This window comes from Opisthocomus hoazin, chromosome 27 (assembly GCF_030867145.1).
Source record: "Opisthocomus hoazin isolate bOpiHoa1 chromosome 27, bOpiHoa1.hap1, whole genome shotgun sequence".
In the NCBI taxonomy this organism is placed as follows: Eukaryota; Metazoa; Chordata; class Aves; order Opisthocomiformes; family Opisthocomidae; genus Opisthocomus; species Opisthocomus hoazin.
In genome coordinates this window covers 663,224-675,295 of record NC_134440.1, presented here as the reverse complement: position 1 = coordinate 675,295, position 12,072 = coordinate 663,224, and the positions used below count along the sequence as shown (strand labels likewise).

General features: G+C 73.6%; 1 protein-coding gene and 1 long non-coding RNA gene across 2 annotated transcripts; both read right to left on the bottom strand.

The window, feature by feature from the left end:
* Nucleotides 1-623: 623 nt before the first annotated feature.
* LOC142364457 (uncharacterized) lies at nt 624-1,187 on the bottom strand. Its single transcript, XR_012766276.1, has 3 exons — nt 1,073-1,187; nt 869-964; nt 624-780 (listed from the first exon to the last, which is right to left on the bottom strand). It is a non-coding gene; the product is annotated as an uncharacterized LOC142364457 (long non-coding RNA).
* Nucleotides 1,188-3,536: 2,349 nt separating this feature from the next.
* Nucleotides 3,537-10,016, bottom strand: ADAMTSL5 (ADAMTS like 5). Its single transcript, XM_075443931.1, has 13 exons — nt 9,984-10,016; nt 9,268-9,500; nt 8,729-9,041; nt 8,500-8,645; nt 7,307-7,367; nt 7,095-7,203; nt 6,873-7,000; nt 6,660-6,783; nt 5,679-5,762; nt 4,816-4,979; nt 4,496-4,739; nt 4,150-4,221; nt 3,537-4,068 (listed from the first exon to the last, which is right to left on the bottom strand). Exons 1-13 carry the CDS (start codon nt 10,014-10,016, stop codon nt 3,755-3,757), a joined length of 2,025 nt encoding a protein of 674 aa, XP_075300046.1. The 3' UTR covers nt 3,537-3,754.
* Between the last annotated feature and the right edge of the window lie 2,056 nt (nt 10,017-12,072).

Here is a 12,072-nt window from a genome sequence, read left to right as displayed (position 1 = left end):
CGCTGCTCGGGGACGACAGCCCGCAGCCACGCTGCTGCTGCCCTGCGCAGTCCCCGGCTCCTCCGTGCCAGCAGCCTTTAGTCCTTAAAAAAGGGGGTCTGGGGGGCTGCCGCACCCCACGGCCACCCTGCTCCCCCCGCCGCAGCAGCGGGGACACGCGCTGTCCCATGACGGCTGGCAGCGGTGCGGTGGCAGCCATGCCGTGGCACGCAGCGTGGCACCGGCGGAGCTGCCAGCGGGGTCTCTGCCAGGGGCACCAGCACCGCGGGGGTCTTGGCGCCCCGACCCCAGGACCCCGCCGCCCCGGGACGCGGCTGCGGCACGCCGGCTGTGCCAGCACCGAGCACTGAGGTGACACGGAAGAGAGCGAGACCTTGGAGCGTGTAATCACCCCCGACACCAGCCCCCGGCCGGACCTCGCAGAGCGCGGACGGGAGCGAGCGGGGACCCAGCCACTCCCCGAGCAGCAGCTGAGAGCAAGGGGCTCGCCGGTGGGACCCCCAGCCCCGGTGGGGACCCCTCCCTCGCAGCCTGTGAGCAAACCACGGCTGCAAACACCAAGGGAGAGACCCAGGGGTGCCGGCTGTGCCGCAACGCCGTCGAGCCCAGCGCCGCGGGGCGAGCGAGAGCCTGGACGCGCCGGAGCACGGCTTCCCCCATGGCAGCGGGACCCCCACCGGCGCGGCGTCCGTCCCGCTCCCCTCCGTCCGGGCTGGCCTAGTCCCCGGTGGGCAGCCCGCGGTGCGGGAACTGCCGCTGGATCTCGCTGCGCACGTCGTCCTGCACGAGGAGAGACGGGGGGTCAGGGGAGGGGGCTCTGCCCACGACCCCCTGCCCCGGGAGCCCAGGGCAGCCCCCCGGCCCTCACCGCCCGGCCGAGCTGTCCCAGCAGCGGGAGCAGGCGCAGCAGCTCCTCGTCCCGCCGGTCTCCCCACCACCGCGGCACTGGGATCCAGTTGGCAGCCTGCGGAGAGAGGGTGGACGCTGGCCACGGAGCAGCCGGCTCGGCCGCGGCGCTCCCGGGGGGCCGGGGCACACGAACTCCCCCCATGAGACCCCGCGCTGCCGGTACCTGGGCAGGGAAGCCCTGGATGGTGTGGTCCACAGCCACCGTCTTGGCCAGGTCCCTGCCCAGGCGGGCCAGGTCCTTCCAGTAGCAGCCCCGGGCGCAGAGGCAGTCCCGCTGGGAGAGGCAGTGCCTGAGGGGGAGGCCGAGCCCGTGGGGACCGGTCCCCGACCCCCGGGAGGTCCCCGGCGGGGTTTCACCAGGGCCATCACCTGATCAGCTTCTTCTTGGGGTCCAGCACCTCCAGGACCTTCTCGGCGTAGTCCTGCTTGGCAGTTGTGAAGACGAAGATCTGGGGGAGCAGGCAAAGGTCCCTGCACAGGTTGCCCGAGTCCCCCCCACTCCCAACGCGCTGGCACCCCACCAGCTCCCTGCAGACCCGGGGGGAGCCCAGGGTCTCCGGGTACCTCGAAGGTCTTGGAAAGGGTCTCCAGGAACTGCTGCACGTGGGGACGCAGCTTCACGTGGACCTGGAAGGGAACAGCATCACCAGGCAGCCCCAGAAAACCACCAGCACCCTGCTCCTGACGCCCAGGCACCCTCTGAGACAGGGACCGGCACCCCAGGCAGCATCCCAAGGCCCCCCCAGCCACCATCTCCCCCCGGATCTCAGCCCCTGGGCCCCCCTTCCACTCCACCTACAACAGAAGGACACGGGCACAGAGGACAAGGGGACAACGCGGTTCTTCGGAGCCCTCGTGCCCCCCCAGGGACCCAGCCCGTGGGCACCCACCTCATAGGAGTCTCCCTGGAAGGCGGTGGTGAAGGTGGCCGCAGCCCCCCGCCGCCAGCCGGCGAGCACGGAGGAGCAGACCAGGGTCCCCTCCTGCAGAGCGGGGAGCAGAGTCAGACCCCAGCCCCACAGCCGCAGCCCCCCCGGCCCCCCCCAGCTCACCAGCTCCAGGACGAGGGTGCGCTCCGGGGTGCTGCGGGTCTTCCGGGGTCCGTCCCTGCCGGGTGCTGGGGCCGCGGGGACCAGCCTGGCCAGAGGAAAGCAGAGGGTCGGCGGGGCTGGGGGGCCACGGGGACCCCCTCCCACGTACTCACAGGCTGGGGGTGGCAGGGTTCTGCTGCTCATCCACGGGGAGCCCCGAGAAGTAGGGGCCCTTGTAGCAGGGCTGCGGGGGGCTCGCAGGCTCTGTGGGACAGAGGGGTCCCGTCAGCGCAGCCCCCCTCCTTCCCCAGGCAGGGACTGCCCCGGGGGGGGTCACGCTCACCCCTGTCCCTGGGGCTGGGGGGAGCGGACGCCGGCCTGGGACGCTCCCCTTCGCCCCGCAGCTTCGCCAGCCGGCCCTTCCCGGGGGTCACGGGCGCCAAGGGGGGACAAGGGACGGGCTCGCAGGGCTCCCAGCCCCACCGCGGGCAGCGGCCCCCCCGGACCCCCGCTCTCTGCTGGCTCTTGCCCCGCTGGCGAGCCCCAGCCTTGGTGGCCGGGAGCCGCAGCCCCCCGCTGCTCTCCCTGCGGGGTCTCTTTGCACGGGGGGTGAGGGTCCCCAAGCCCGCCATGGCTGGGACAGCGGGGCAGGGACGCCCCACGCACGGGGTGCCCGAAGGTGACGGTGCTGAGCCCCCGCCCCGGGGCTGCTGGGCATCGCTCGCGCCGAAGGAGCTGCTGGAGCTGGGGGTGCCGCTCTGGGGACCCCCTCCAAGGGCACAGCAGCCAGCACACCCACCCTGCCCGGGGCCAAACCCCCCCCAGCAGCCCCCAACAAAGCACGGGGAGGGTGGGAGGGGGCACTTTTATAGGGTGGAGGCACCTTCCCAGCCCTAATCACCCCAGGGTGCCTCCGCCCGTGCTCCCAGCATCACCCAGGCGTTACTGGGACCAGCTGAGGAGCCCAGCACGGCCCCCAGCTGCCCTCGGGGCTCATCTCTGGCTCCTGGTGATTAATTACTCGTTATGCTGAGGACCCACCTGGGCTGGCAGCTGCCACTCGGGGCACCCCAGGGCACCCACCCCCCAGACCCCCCACCACCAGCCCCATGCCCGGTTTGGGACCAGTCACCAGCGTCACGAGCTGGGAGAGCTCAGCCCTTCCAAACCCACCCCCGGGATGGGTGCGCGACCACCCCAGGAGCCGGGAGCAGGCGAAGCACCCTGGGGTGCCCAGCGCAGCGCTCCCGGGGTGGCCGTCCCCGCAGCACCCCCGCGCCCGTCCCGTCCCCGCGCGGGCCCCACGGTTGCGCCCGCCAGCCCACGGGTTGGGTTACGGGCGAGGGGGCTCCGGCGCAGGGAGGGACCCGCTCGCCTCCGCCGGAAGAGAGATAAGCGGTGGGTGCCCGGCCTCGAACGGCAGGGCCTGGCGGGTGGCCATCTCGGGGACAGGGACACGCTGCCGGGCGGGCGCGTCGCTCCGGGGGCTCGGCACGGGGATGCAGGTGGGGACCCCCAGCCCGGGCACCCTGGGGTGGGGAGGGCAGGGGACACCCCGGGCCAGGAAGGCGCACGCAGCGAGCGAGCTGACACACAGATTTATTTTCTGCGAAAAAAATAAATTACCACCCTCCTCCGCTCCCCGCAGCCAAGCCGACCCCGAGGACGGCGAGACCCCCGGCACGGGGCAGAGGGCACACGGGGGGCCCTGGCCTCTCCACGGCCACGGCAAGGACTCGGCGCACGGCAGGAGCATTCCCAGCCCCGGGGGTCCCGCCGGCCGCCCCCTTCCCCGGGCGATGGAGCCGGGGGTCTCAGGGCAGCCGGGGCTGGGGGCAGTGCCGGGCTGCCTCCCGCACCAGCCGGTCCTCGCGGGGGGTCCACGGCCGGGCGTAGCCGTCACCCGGCAGCAGGATGCGGTTGAGCGTGTGCTCGTGGTTGACGTGCCGCCGCGCCATCAGCAGGTACTCGCCGCCGTCCCGGAGCGGGGGGCAGCCGCAGGCGTTGGGCACCCACACGTACTCCCGGGGCACCAGCGGGAAGCGGTGCCGGTACGGCGTCTGCACCTCCACCTCGTAGCGCGTCTCCTGCCCCACCAAGCGCCGCGCCAGGACCCGGCCCTGGAAGACTGCGGGGCGAGCGTCGGGCACCCGGAGCCGGGCGCTTCCCCCAGCGTCGCCCCGAGCCCCCTCCCGTGCCCGGCGCTCACCGAAGTCGCTCTGGCAGAAGTGCCGGATGCGCTGGGAGCGTCCCTTGGGCGGGCGGCACCTTCCGCATCGCCCTGCGGGAGCAAAGCTGCAGCAGTTTAGGGGGGAGAGGGGATGCTGCACCCCCAAACCCCCCCTGCAGGGGTGGGAGGGGGCATTGGGGGTCTACACCCCATGAGGAGAGAGGGGACGTGCCAGGCTCCCGAGTGCCCCAGGGAGGGTGAAATCAAGGGGACACTTTTTTGGGGTCCCCATCTCACAGAGACCCCCCGAGGCTCTCCAGGACCCTCCACCCAGCAAAGCCGAGGGGTGCAGGGGGCTGTGGGACCCCCGCGGGGGAGCAAGCACCTGCAAGGGCCCCGGCCCCGCTCTGGCCAGGGGGGCTTCTCGGTGGCAGCTCCGTGGCAGAGCCCCCGGGCTGGCGCGGTGGCACGGGGGTCGGGGTGATCAGGGGCTCCCGGGGCGGGGGGCTGCCGGCCCCCCGGGGCTGGGGCTGCCGCAGCGGACTGGCATCCCCGTGGCCGGGCCGGGGGTGCCCGCGGGGCAGCCAGAACTGGTACTCGATGCCGGGGTTGGGCTCCTGCAGCAGGACCTGCGCGGGCAGGGGCAGAGCTCAGGGGAGCGATGGGGGCCGCTGCCCCCCGTCCCCCCGCCGCCCTCACCCTCACCATCAGGTGCAGGTCCTCGCCGGTGGGCCCGCGCGCCTCCAGGCTCTCGGTGCCGTCGGGGGACCGGGCGTAGAGCAGCTGGGTGCCAGCCGCCTCGTACGGCCCCGGCCAGGCGATGGACCAGTCCCCGTTGAGCACGTAGCGCCCATCGCTCGTCATCAGCGCTGCGGGAGGGAGCGTGACCGGGGGTCGAGCACCGCACGGCCCCGAGACCCCTGCGCCGGGCTGGGTGGGGGGCGGGGGGCAGCCCGGACGCCTGGGTCCCCGCCGGAGGCCTCTCGCTGAGCGGGGAGGGCAGCGTGGGCTGGGAGAGCTGCGTCGGGGCGCGGGAGAAATCTGCTTTCTCGTAAGAACTTGGCCTCGGTCCCAAGCTGGAGCCAAGCCCTGGTGTGCAAAACCCCCCCTCCGGAGCCCCCCAGCCCCGGTCCCAGCGGGGATGGGCCCCCAGCTGCTTCGGGAGGGGGACTAGGAGGGGTCTGGGGACGGGGGTCCCGGTCCTGGTCCGGCGGCTGCTGGCCTGGCCCCGCTCCAGCTCAGCCCTTCCCGAAACCGGCAGCGGCCTCTGGAAAAGTGCCCCGAGCGCCGGCGAGGTCACCGAACCCGCGATGCTCAACACGGCCTCTGAGCACGGGAACACACACGGCACCGCACGGCACCGCATGGCACCGCATGGCACCGCATGGCACGGCACGGTACCGCATGGCACCGCACGGCACCGCACGGCACCGCATGGCACTGCATGGCACCGCATGGCACGGCACCGCATGGTACCGCACGGCCACCCCCTGCCCCACGGGTGGCACCAACCAGGACCGACTGGGATGGACTGGGTCTGACTGGGACGGAGACAGGACGCGTCCTACCGAGGTAGTTGCGGCTCTTGTCCGTCACCTTGACGTGGGTGGCCCCAGCCGGGATCCTGGTCACGTTCATGTACCCAAAATAACCTGGCGGGGGGGCAGGGTCAGGGCAGAGCCGGGGCCCGGCCCGAGGGGACGGCGCAGGGACGGGGGGCACAGGGCTGGGGCGGGAGGGGACCGGGCGTGGCAGAGCTCTGGGTCCCATCCCAGGCAGCAGCAGCATTAACCCAGCCGGGCCCCACTGGGGCATCTGGGGCACCCAGCGATGGCCCTGGGGGGCCCAGGGGTGGCACAGGGGCTGTCTGCCGTCCCGGGCATCGTCGTCCCCGCAGCCTGGCCAGGCACCCCACGGACACCGGGTATGGACCACACAGACCCTGGGTGCCCCCAGGGACCCCCGCACATCCCTGGTGACCCCACGGACACCAGGTATGGACCACACAGACCCTGGGTGCCCCCAGGGACCCCCGCACATCCCTGGGGACCCCACGGACACCAGGTATGGACCACACAGACCCTGGGTGCCCACCCGCACACCCCTGGGGACCCCATGGACACCGGGTATGGACCACATGGACCCTGGTGCCCCCATGGACCCCCGCACACGCCTGGGGACCCCATGGACACCAGGTATGGACCATACAGACACTGGGTGCCCACCCGCACACCCCTGGGGACCCCACGGAGCACTGGGGTGCCCCAGAGATCCCCCACCCAGCCCCGGAGGAGCGATACCCCCTGCAACGGGGCAAAACCACCTCGATGAGGGGGCTCCTCCGAGCCTGCTGTCCCTGTCCCCGCGTGCTGGGGATGGGGAGGGATCTGGGACGATTCCCCAGCAGCGACGGGGCAGATGGCGAGGGGACGGGGTGCCAGGGGACCCAGGCGATGCCCTGGGGACACAGGGGGGGGGGGTAGGAGGACAGGGGAGCCAAGAGCCAAAGCATTCACCCATGGAGGGGGCCGGGGCAATGGTTCATTCACCGGAGGAGGGGTCCGTGCCCTGGAAGAGCCGGTGCACGAAGAGACACGCGTCGTGGCCGCTGCCGCACCGGCCGCAGGCGTCCGGCTGCCTGCCCGACCCCAGGATCCCGTCACAGCCCACGCTCTGCAGGGAGCCGAGACGCAGCCTCAGCGTGGGGGCTCAGGGCCGGGGGTCCCGGGGGTCCCGGGGGTCCCGGCCCCGCGTGCACCCACCAGGCAGCGCCCAGCGACGCAGAGGTCCGGGGAGCCGGGGCCGCAGCGGGTGCCGTCCAGCACCCGGCCGAAGGTGTAGTAGAAGTTGTGCCCCACGGCCAAGCAGTTGAGGTCGCAGACGTTGGGGGCTGCCGGGTGGGAAGGGAAGGGACGGGGGTGACGCCGGTGGCAGCCACGGCCCCCGGCCACCCCAGTGACGCTGCCTGCCACGCCGGGACCCACCTCCGTGGAAGGGCACCCAGCGGTACCGGCCCGGCGTGCCCAGGACGGGCTCGTTGTCGTAGAGGGAGCACTGCATGGCACGGAAGGGCACCGCGCCGTCGGGGCAGCCCTGCGGGAGCGGCACAATGGAGCCCCGCGGGACGGCGGGGACAGCGGGGACGGGGACGGGGACGGGACGGTGGGTGGCTGTGCCATGGCCCTCGCACGCTCACCTGGAGCTGGCAGAGCCGGTACTGCCGCGGGTCGCCCGAGCACGGCTCCTCCTCGGCAGAGCTGCGGCCACAGCGTCAGCACGGGGGGACCGGGGCACGGCCCCCACCAGCAGCCCGGCCTGCGCCCTGTGTCCCCACGGGGCCTTGCAGCGTCCTCGGGGACGGGACGCCGAGCCACTGAGCCATCGCAGCGTCGAGTCACCGAGCCACCGAGCCATTGAGCCACTAAGTCACTAAGTCATCGAGCCACCGAGCCACCCAGCCACCAAGCCACCCAGCCACCGAACCACCCAGCCACCGAGCCACCGAGCCACCCAGGCACCCAGCCATCGAGCCACTGAGCCACCCAGCCATTGAGCCACCAAGTCACTAAGTCATCGAGCCACCCAGCCACCGAACCACCCAGCCACCGAGCCACCCAGCCATTGAGCCACTAAGTCACTAAGTCATTGAGCCACCCAGCCACCAAGCCACCGAGACACCGAGCCACCAAGCCACTGAGCCATCAAGCCACCCAGGCACCCAGCCATCGAGCCACCCAGGCATTGAGCCACTAAGTCACTAAGTCATTGAGCCACCCAGCCACCAAGCCACTGAGCCATCGAGCCACCGAGCCACCCAGCCATTGAGCCACCCAGCCATTGAGCCACCAAGCCACCGAGCCACCCAGCTGCAGCCGGGCTGGGAGTGATGGACCCCCCCGGGGGAGCAGGAGTGGCGACCACGGTGCCCACACAGGGTCGCATCCTGCCGGAGCTGCACCCCAGGGTGGAGGCAGCAGGGTCCAGCTCCCCCCGCCCCCCCCCAACCCCTTCCCCTCCGAAATGCGGCTGAAACGTGGCCGGGGCGCAGTGCGGTGCCGAGGGCCTGCGGGGACGCGTGGGGGGACGGTGGCGGAGCCGTGCTGGGGGGTTCGGGTGCTGCGGGGGGTTTGGGTGCTGCGGGGGGGGTTCGGGTGCTGGGGGAGTTTGGGTGCTGCAGGGGGTTCAGGTGCTGCAGGGCAGGGTTCAGGTGGTGCTGGGGGGGGGGTCGGGTTCTGCGGGGGGTTTGGGTGCTGCAGGGGGGATTCAGGTGCTGCGGGGAGGGGGGGGATTGAGTGCTGCAGGGGGTTTGGGCGCTGTGGGGGCTTCGGGCTCTGCGGAGGGGTTTGGGGACACCCCGGGGGGAGCCACGCCGCCCCGTCCCCCACTCACCGCAGGCACCTCCGGGCGCGGAGGGCGACGCCGTCCCCGCAGGAGCTGGAGCAGGAGCTCCAGGACCCCCAGCCCCCCCAGACCCCCCGGGGCCGCGCAGGGGTTGGGGGCTCGGGGTCCCGCGGCGGAGTCCCCGGGGCTGAGCCCTGCGCGGGGGAAGGTGCGGGTGAGCGCGGGGCCGCGCGGGGCGGGGCGGGGGGTGCGGGCCGGGGGTCCGGGGGTCCCTCACCTGCGCGGGGCCGGGGCCGCAGCCCAGGCAGAGCCAGGCCAGGAGCAGCAGCCGCAGCCGCCGGCGCCTGCGGGAGTGGAGAGCGCTGAGCCCCGGGGCACCGGCTGCGGGATGGCGGCGGTGGGGGGGGTCCCGCGGTGCCGGAGGGGGGGGTGTCACAGCCGCGCAGCCGAGGGGGGGCGGGACGCAGCGGGAGGGGATGCGGGGTCCGGGGATGCGGACCCGGGGGTCCCCGACGGCGGGTGGGTGGGTGGGCACGAGGGGGGGTGGGCCGCCTCCCGCACCCACGGCCCCGCGGGGCCGGGCTCGCTGCCTGCCGGGACAGGACCAGACCTGCGCGGCGGGGCCGGGACTCCGCGTCGCTCCGGATCCGGATGCGGCCCCGCCGCGGGGGGAGCGAGATGGGGGGCAGCGGGGGGGGTGTGGGGTGTCCCCGGTCCCAAAGCGCCCGACTCCGCAGCACCCCGACCCCCCTCCAGCCCGAGGGGTCCCAGCCCCGCGTCGGGGAATCCCCCCGGCCGTGCCCGTTCCCCTCCTACGGGGACCGGGGGTCGCGAGTGGCCGCCCGGACGCCTGGGTCCCCCCCGGGGTGTTGGGGCGGGGGGGGGTTGTGTCGCGATGCTGTCGCTCCGGGGAGGGGGGTCCGGAGCCCGACGGGGGTCGGCTGATACCCAGACCCCGGTAGCAACCGGGGGGCACCCACCGCGTGCCTCAGTTTCCCCTCAGGAGCGGAGCTGACCCCGGGCGGAGCGTGGGGGGGTGAGGGGGGGGTCTGGGGGTTCCGCGGGGGGGGATTAAGCAGAAATCGGGACCTTACCGGGCGCCGTGGGGTCCCCCGCGGGGGACCGGGGCTCCCCGACCCCCCCACCCGGCCGTGCCGCCCATCGCCCGGGGCATCCCGGCGGCTCAGTCCGGGGGGAAAGGGGACCCGGGACGATCGGGCATCGCCTGCGCAGCTCCAGGGGGGGCCGGGCGAGGCTTTCCCCCCCCCCCCTCTACCCCCCCGCTCGTCTCCCGTCCCTCCCCGCCGCGTTATTAATATCCAGCCCCAAAGGTGCGCCCAGCCCTCCCCAGCCGCCCGTTAACCCTTCAGAGCCCGGAGCTCTGGAGAGCGAAGAGGGGCTGGGGGGGGGCCCGGGGGGGGTCGCAGATGCTGCGGAATAGCATCTGCGACCCCCCCCCCGGGGCCCCCCCCCAGCCCTTGCTGCAGAGAGGAAGGAGCAGACGGGACCCCCTCACCCGCTCTTATCCTTACCCGGACCCTCCCAGTACCCCCTGATGCGGGCATCCCGGGGGGGGGGAGGTTTGGTGGTACCGGGGGTCCCCGCTTATCGATCGGTAGATGAAGCGGGATCTGCCGGGCGGGGGGGTGTTGGGGGTCTGCGCCCCTCGCACCCAGCACCCTCCGGCCACGCAGGGCCAGCCCCAGACACCCTCAGCCTGGTGCTGAAGGGGTTACAGTGCCGGGGTGCGGGTGTCCTTTGGGTGTCCCCGCTGCAGGGCTCGGCAGAGGGGGCAGGATGGGCGCGGGGGGCGAGCCCCCCGGGTGGTACATAGAGGACACGGGCAGTGGGACGCTCTACAAGCGGGGACGGCTCCTGGGAGAGGTAAATATCCCTTCACCCCAACGCTGGCCGCGGTCCCGCACCCCTGGACAGCCCCTGACCCCAGCCAGCACCCCCCCACCCTCCTGTGTGTCACAGACCCGCACCCCGGGGGGCTGCAGGGGGTCCTGCTCCGAGGGGGGGGGAAACTGAGGCAGCAGGGAGATGCTGGGACCACACTAGAGCAGAGCAGCTGCCTTGGGCCAGCGCTGGCTGGGTCCCCTGGGCTCCTCGGTCCCTGGGAAGGGCATGCGGCTGGGCACCCCGACACCCGGGACCCCCCCCCGTCTGCCACGGCCTCTGGCCCCTCGGCTCGTCCCCACAGGGCGCCTTCGGGTGCTGCTACCGGCTGACGGAGGTGGCCAGCGGCAGGGTCTACGCGGCCAAGGCCATCCCACGAGCCCGGCTCGCCGCGGTGGGCGTCGGGCAGAGGGTGAGTCTGGGGGGCAAACAGAAAGTCCCCGGGAATGGGGGGGGGTGACACCCACGGGGACCCCACAGAGCCCCACAGCCCTGCCCTCGCCCCTTCTCCCTCCTTCCCCGGTCGCTGGGTGGGTTCCCAGCCCTGTCTCCCCGAGGGTGCGTGCCGGGGGTCCCTGGATCCAGAGGGCTCCCCGGGGGGCTGCGGGACTCCCACTGACGCAGGTGGAGCGGGAGCTGGAGCTGCATCGCTGCCTGCGCCACCGCCACGTCGTCCGCCTGCACGGCCACTTCGCTGACCGCAGCCACGTCTACCTGCTGCTGGAGTACTGCGGGCGGGGGGTGAGCGAGCGCCGGCCCCCCCAAAGCAGAGCACCCCGGTGCCGGGGCTTGGCCGGGCCCCGAGCTGGCACCTCGCTGCGTCCCCAGTCCCTCGCCGACGTCCTGCGGGCACGGGGCAGGCTGACGGAGCCGGAGGTGCGGTACTACCTGCGCCAGGTCATCTCGGGGCTGCGCTACCTCCACGGGCTGGGCATCGTCCACCGGGACCTCAAGCTGGGTGCGTGGGGCCGTGTCGGGGTGGCGGGAGGGTGACCCACGCCGGCCCCCCACGAGCTCACCTCCCTCCGCAGGCAACTTCTTGGTGACCGAGGAGATGCAGGTGAAGATCGGGGACCTGGGGCTGGCGCGGCGGGAGGCAGCGGGTGCCGGCGGGCACTGGGGGTGAGTGGGGTCGCGGGGGGGGCTGTCGGGGGGCTGCCGGGCTGGGGGTCACCCTGCCTGGCTCCCCAGGGCGCTCTGCGGGACGCCCGGCTCGCTGGCCCCGGAGGTGCTGGACCGCAGAGGCCACGGGCTGCCCTCGGACGTCTGGGCCCTGGGCTGTGCTATGTGAGCAGGGACCTGGAGGGTGGGAGGCTGGGTGGGGGGTGCTCCTGGCCCCGCTGAGCAGCCGGACCCCCCCAGGTACACGGCGCTGACGGGGAGCCCCCCGTTCGAGGCGGCCCACCGGCAGGAGCTGTACCGGCGCATCCGGGCGGCGCGGTACCCGCTGCCCCCCCACCTCTCGCCCCACGCCCGGGCCCTCATCGCCCGCCTGCTGACCCCCGAGCCCGCGGCGCGGCCCAGCCTGCCCGACACGCTGGCCCACCCCTTCTTCACCCAGGTGCGGGGCCGGCGGGGGGGGACGCAGCCCACCCGGAGGCGGGGGACACGGGGGGTCACTGCCTCTTGCTGCCCAGGGCTTCACGCCGGACACGCTGCCGCCCCGCGCCTGCCGCTCGGTGCCCGTCTTCGTGGGACAGGACCCGCTCTGCAGGCTGC

Bases quoted from the DNA above. Each gene is read 5' to 3' on its own strand.
- ADAMTSL5 (XM_075443931.1), bottom strand. From the start codon at position 10,016: ATGCCCGCATCAGGGGGTACTGGGAGGGTCCGG. The intron at 5,763-6,659 runs GTGAATGAACCA...CCCCCCCGCCAG, and splicing joins GGGCACGGACCCCTCCTCCG to GTTATTTTGGGTACATGAAC. The intron at 4,222-4,495 runs GTGCTTGCTCCC...TTGCTCCCGCAG, and splicing joins CGGGGCCGGGGCCCTTGCAG to GGCGATGCGGAAGGTGCCGC.